Source organism: Belonocnema kinseyi, chromosome 6 (genome assembly GCF_010883055.1).
Source record: "Belonocnema kinseyi isolate 2016_QV_RU_SX_M_011 chromosome 6, B_treatae_v1, whole genome shotgun sequence".
Taxonomy (NCBI): domain Eukaryota; kingdom Metazoa; phylum Arthropoda; class Insecta; order Hymenoptera; family Cynipidae; genus Belonocnema; species Belonocnema kinseyi.
In genome coordinates, this window is record NC_046662.1 from 77,832,991 (window position 1) to 77,839,811 (window position 6,821).

Sequence of the window (6,821 nt, forward strand, 5' to 3'; positions counted from 1 at the left end):
TCATTCAACTTATTTTCGGATTTTAAGTTATACTCGTTCAGGCCCACAGATTCAGAATTTTTAAATAAAAAATAACTAATTTAATAATTATAAATTTTTCATTCATCAATTTAATGTCATTAATGAGCCGAAAAAGGTTCGACCGTCTCAGCAAGACAAGGCTCGTCTTGAGAAAAGTAAACTTCGTCTTAGCCCAGACAAGGCTCGACTTGATACTAGTAAACGCCGTCTTGCCGGTCGTGGCCATAAATGTAAGACGAATACCTATGTCTCGACTAAGTTTTAAGACGTATCCAGACATCGATGGCTTGGAGACGAACTCAAGACACAACCAAGTCGAATTCAGGTCGAAGCATTTTTACTCCGGGGTTTCAAACAATTCCAAATATTTGAAAACTTACAAACAATTTCAAAGATTTGAAAGATTTGAAAGATTTAAAAACATTTCATGCAGATTAATAATATTTTAATTGTTTTCAATATATAGAAAAGTTTTCTGAAAGATTTCACTACTATTTCAAATATTTCCTCAAAAATGCATACAGATTAAAAAAAAAAGAATTCCAAAGATTAAAATAAAGGTACAGTGAAGTAGATTTCATAGATTTCAAAACGCTTTTAAAATTTCAAACTATTTCCAGTATTTCAATGATTTTAAACGAACACAAAAGATTTCACAAACTAAGATCACAAATATTTTAAATAGTTCATACAATTTTTAAAAGATTTCACAAAATTTTAATAGAATTTCAAGTCTTTTATAGATTTCAAGGATTTATAATATTTTACAAAAATTTAAAAAGATTTAAAAAGATTTCAACAAATTCACAAAGATTTCAAAAGACTTTTCACAGATTTCAAAGATTTCAAGGTTTCAGAGACGCCTTGTGTTCGCGAAAAGTTAAGAATTTGTTTATTTATGGGCCTGCTTTCATTAAAATTGTTTGGCGAATAAAAAAGGAAAAGGCTAATTTTTGCATCTATTATAAAAGTTTATTTCGTTATTTCATGCAAAAAAAAAGGAAACCTGGAAAAACTTGACTTCTTGACCTGGAAAACCTGAAAAAGACTTTCAAATTCGTTCCCAAGAATCGCTGGATGCCTTGTCATTGCGAATTTCAAGTTTAGCATGACAATATGTATAACAAAATATAGCTACACTAAATATACAAAATTACTATAAACTAGTGCATTCCTCAAACTCGTCTTTTTCATTCAAGATAACGGAAAATTAAACAAACAGACCAACTTATCAGTGTATAAGTTTTACATGTTTTGTAAGCAAGGTGGCAGTTAGAAAAATGTTTCGGAAGGGGTTATCATTCAGGAAAAAATCGAGGGGGGGGGGGGTATTTGCAGCGGCACACATAAAAGTATATGTACATTATGTTCATGCTTCAACAATTTCGGTGAAGGAGACATTAAACCCTGGTCAGCCTCCCCTGGATACGGTCTTGTTTGAATGCCTAATTTTCTCAGCATATAAATGGTCTGATTTGAGCATCCCGACATCAGTACAAAAAAAGTAGTAAAACTGTTAATTGTGATAAGTCTTACTTTCTGATTTCACTAGTATAATTTTATATACCACCACGATGAAGTTCTTATTCCTAACTTTTCTGGCACTTTCTGTCGGTGAGTATACGTGAAGAAATTAAATTAGTCATAGACATTTTTTATAATTTGGTATGCAATGGATTTTATAATGTTATTCATATTTATGCATAAAGAATTTATAAACAATGAAGTGAAGAAAAAAATTTAGCTTCAAAATACATAAGAGTGCAACTGAAGTCTATAAGGTAGATCTTATGTACGAAAGGTTTTAAAATTCAACTTTGCTCTTTTATTTTTTGGGGAAAAGGCTTACTAATATTGGTTCTGTTTTTATTTCTATCCCGCAGAGTCTCTCGCGGATGAAATATGTAGTTTCCACAAAAAATATAAAAAGGTAGGAAATTAACAAAATGGTGGTGTTCTTTGTGTAAACAGGGTGATTTTTTTAACTTGAAACAATAGGGGTTCCCATTTAAGATGTCGTATTATTAAAAAATATGAGATTTAAAATAAATCCTTTATAGACAACGTCTACTTTATTTTTTTAGAATTTTCTTTTATAATAAATTTTTTTTCATGAAATTGTTGGTAATCTAGTTCTCTACTGCTCTATTTTTAATAGATTATCATAAGTTTCCATCCTTATATAATATATTATTAAACAAATTTCAGATCTCTCCGAATGTGATTCAAACAAAATTGATACAAAATTGGACTTGGAAGCTTGGTTCGGTATAACGGATACGGAATTGAATGCAGAATGTTCTAAAGCTGACGTGCATACTAGGTTGGCTAATGCGCGTGTAGATACTAACAAAATTCATAAAATTATTGGAGGTATACCGAAAGAAGTACTACGTCATACAAAATTTACTGATAAGGAATTTCTACCACGTGCTAAAAACCAATGTATGACTAATACACAAATCGACCCGCTGATAACAAGTGCCGCCAATAAAGCCTTACCATGTGCGAAGAAAGAGAAACTGGATCAGATTAACAAGACTGCTAAATCTAAAATTTGTAATTACACAAGGTTAGTTCGTTTGATAATTTATATCAATTAGCTTAAAAACGTAAGTTATAGATTTTTAATTTAAATTTTATATAATATATACACAATACCTTAGGAAATTATCAACAGGAATATAGCATGAGTGGCACTAAAAATTACTGATGATTTTGAAACAGAATAACTAACATCAGTCTGACATGATGCTAAACATCTTCTAATTATTAGAAAGATTATGAAATTACGAGTTGAATTACCTTAAGTAGAGATATTTCTACATTTTTTTAAGGATGTTTCACTTGAGAAGTTTTTAAACAATATTCAAGAAACAAAGCTAAGATTCGTTTTCCATTTATTCTATAAGGATACCAAAACGTACACTGTTAAAAAAAATTCGTACAACTTCACACTGAAGTGCGAAGTTGTAATGATACGGTGCGATGATTTGGTGCGAAAAAGCATTTTTCCTACTAGTATACACTTCTTCGGTGTAAAGTTGGTAAATTTACGAACTCTCTACTTCCCAGTGTTGAAAATACTAACGAATTATACCGAGGAGATGTGAAAGTCTTAATCTAAACGCAACATTTCACTGGACAGTGTAAAATCAAACACTAAGTCGGAGATAGAATAGTACATTTCGATACGCATGTGAGAGGTGATTATTTAGCGAATGAAACGTTCTTCGCACGAGCGAAGCTAGTGAGAAAAGTCTCATTCGCTAAAAATCACCTCTCACACAAATATCGAACAGTATTTTATACCACGAAAGGCAAAAAACTCATGTCAAAGTTGAGATTTTGAGGTTAGAGCGGTATAAACAAACAATCGACACTATGCGTTGCAAAAACTAACACCGATAAGTTGCTTTGCGCGCGCACGCGCAGTTAACTTGTGTAGGCTTGTGCGAGCCGAAATCCGAGCTCTTCCGACTTAATGAATGACGATCTAGTTGCTCCTCAAATTTATTTCGGTTTTGAAATCCCGAATTACATTAGAACCATTTGACTTATTACAAAAAGGAAAATATAATTTACTTCGCGTAAATATATATATATATATATATATATATATATATAGCAGGGCAGACTTTTGGGTCTAAAATGTATCATATGTAGTGCTGCATATCTTAGACATATTTTTAACAAACAATTAATTTTTAACAAATGAAAACTAATTTTTGACAAAATAGTTAAATTTTAACCTAAGAAATCACTTTAAAAAAATACATTTTTAACTGAAAATTATAGTATACAATTAAATTTGCATAAGAAACTAATTTTGAATAAAAAAACAATAAAAGCTACAACAAAATAGTTCAATTTTCAACCAAAGAAATGTGTTTACGTACAAAAAGAAAAAAAACGAATTTTTAACAAAATAGATAAATTTTCAACGAAAAACGGTTACATTATCATTTAAAAAAAAATTTACAACCCAAAATTTTAAATCAAAATAGTTTAATTTCCAAAAAAATACATCAACTTTCAACCATTTCAAAAGAAAAGAAAAGAATTTTTATAAAAAAAATACATTTTCAACAAAAGAAATGAATTTTTAATTAAAATAAATGCATTTTTAAACAAGAAGAACACATTTCTACCGAAAATGATTAATTTTTTTACTGAAAAATTTTACAACTAAAAAAAAATTAAAAAAAAATTTTTCTAAAATCGTTAAATTTTTAACTTTAAACATGAATATTAAAACTAAAAAATAAGTATTTAACCGAAAATAGAATAGTTACATTTTTAGATAAAAAATCTAATTTTCGACAACATAGTTTAATTTCCTATGTAAGAAATGAATTTTCAACGGAAAAATATTTTGAATAAAAACAATCGAATTTACAACAGAATGGTTAAATTTTTAAACATGTAGTTGGATTTTCGATTAAAAAAGATACATTTTTTACTAAAAATGGAATGGAATGAATTATGAAGGAAAATTGGATAAGAATACAAATTTTTTTTATTATTTCATAACAATTTTAAAAAGGGCGTAAAAGAGTGTGTAGTAATTGTTGCAATTTTGCCATTGTTATATAATTTTAGGAAAAATGATGAACTTAATTTTTATTAAGCTTTCTTGCGTAATTTTTTAAAAGTTTATGTTAGTTTAAAAAATGTGTTTTCAAGTTTGAATAAGTTTAACCCCATACCGCCTTTAAAACTTTCTTTTTTTCTGAATTTGGAGATATTTAGGCATATTATTCCTATGATGGAGTGTATACAAAACTAAAATTCTAGCTCATGGCCGTCCTGACTTTCATGTAAATCCTTGCGTTAAAAATTGTTGTTCGTCTCAAAGTCATTTTTAAAAAAACTCAAGTCTTCCAAACGTTACATATATGTCACTGTGGGCGGTAGAGGGTTAAGAGATATTCAAAAATTTTGAAACGATCTAAAAATAAATAAAACTTGTAACAATTTGTTAAGAATTTTTTAAGGTTTCACGAAAATGAAAAAAATTAGGTTTCTAGGAATAATTGAAATAACTTTTTATTTCGAAAAATTAATTTTAAAAGATCATTTTAAAACATTTTAAAAGGAATCTGAAAAATTTTAAAGGCAATTTTTGTTTGATTTTGAAGAATTAAAAGAAAATTAGGAAAAGTTTGAGTTGTTTTTAAAGAATAGAAGGTCTAACAAGATTAGAAAAAAAACAATTATTTCCCTATCATTCGTTTGAAAATTTGTAAATCTTTTTTATTAAAAAAAATTTATTTCATAGGAAAGTTAAAAATGTATCTAAACATATCAAAAGACTTCATAAAATTAAAAAGAAGAGTGTAGAAGATGTAAAAGCAAACTGTTTAGTTTAGTAAGATTAATAAATTACAAACAAAAAAATCGAGTAAATTCAAGAAATATTTAGAATAATGGAAGAGATTCAAATAGAATTTTAAATTTGAATTCTGTTAGAAATTTAGATTTTTAAAGATTTCAAATACTAACTTTAGAAACTTTAAATGTATTAGAAATATTTAAAAACTTGCAAACATTTGCGAAAATTTATCAAATACTCGTATTTCTTGATTTCTTCCAAACTTCTAAACGTTCTAAACATCTTTTAAAAAGACTCGAATTTTTCCTAATATTTAGTGAAATCCAATAAAACAAAAATCTATAAAGTCCTATTTGTTCTTTTTGACACATCTCTTTTCATGCTATTTTAGGCTGTAATCGAAATTTTGGGGATTTTAAGAGAAAAAGCCGAAAAGTTATTAACTTGACCTCATATGCTTTCTTAATATATGAAAACTTTACGAAACCTTAATGTTATAAAATACTTATCTCAATGTTGCAAAATTTAGTTTTTCCAATTTTATTTCCATCGAAAATAATTGTAATATAAATAATTGTAAAATAATTTTAACCAATTTTATTTTATGAGGAAATGTCTCGTGATTTTAAAAGGAGAAGACAATTCTAAAATTATCTTTTTGTATAGTATCTTCATAACTTAGGAACATCCTTTTAGAATATTATTTCTTGATTCTGCCCTAGGGTCAAACATGGTGCAAAAATATCGTGAAATTTCATAGAAAAACTGTACTCTGTATATATTAATTTTAAAAATGAAAAATAATCATAATTTTATAAATATTCCTACATTTTATTTTATTATATTGCTTGGAGAATAGGTTTCAGAAATAAAATTATAAAAATATCTCCATTAGTTAGTAAAACACTATGTAGAATTGCCTTTCAAATTATATTGAAAAAATTCCAAAAATTTTAACAAACGGTTGTACAGATTTGGCTTTAACCTTATGAATGAGTTTTAGTAATATATATTTCTTTTATCGCTTTTCAGCACATGATTTTGCCCTCAACATAAAGCAGATTAATATACATTCAAAAATAAAAATAAGAAAGGTCCATTATTTTAATAATAATAATAATAATATTAATAATTAGTATTATGATAATATTAGATAATAATATTATTATAATAACTGAGCCTCGGTGGCTCAGTTGGTTAGACACTCGGACTTCACCTCAGAGGTCCGGGGTTCGATCCCTGAGCCGGTACTTCTGGAAAATTTTCAATGTACCTTTACCGAGGTTCTGGTGTACCTGTACCGAGGTTCTGGTGGCGCGCCTTCGCTGGTTTCGTTACTACGAAGAGTTGGACCGACGAATCGTTCTACACATCCCATTTTCAGGGCAGTTGTCATCGTGGCCAACGTCTTCGTAGCAGCAGGTTTTTGATAGTACTGCTATTGAGTAGCAATATAAGTTATAAA

The 6,821-nt window shown here is 28.1% G+C and overlaps 1 protein-coding gene across 2 annotated transcripts in view; it reads left to right on the forward strand.

Moving 5' to 3' along the window:
• Positions 1-1,425: 1,425 nt before the first annotated feature.
• Positions 1,426-6,821, forward strand: part of LOC117175113 — a 28,294-nt gene continuing 22,898 nt past the window's right edge. For both annotated transcript variants that reach the window (XM_033364683.1, XM_033364684.1), the window contains exons 1-2: positions 1,426-1,635; positions 2,230-2,593. In XM_033364683.1, the coding sequence (XP_033220574.1) occupies positions 1,596-1,635; positions 2,230-2,593 (404 nt within the window). In that variant the 5' untranslated portion in view covers positions 1,426-1,595. The remainder of the gene's footprint in view (positions 1,636-2,229; positions 2,594-6,821) is intronic.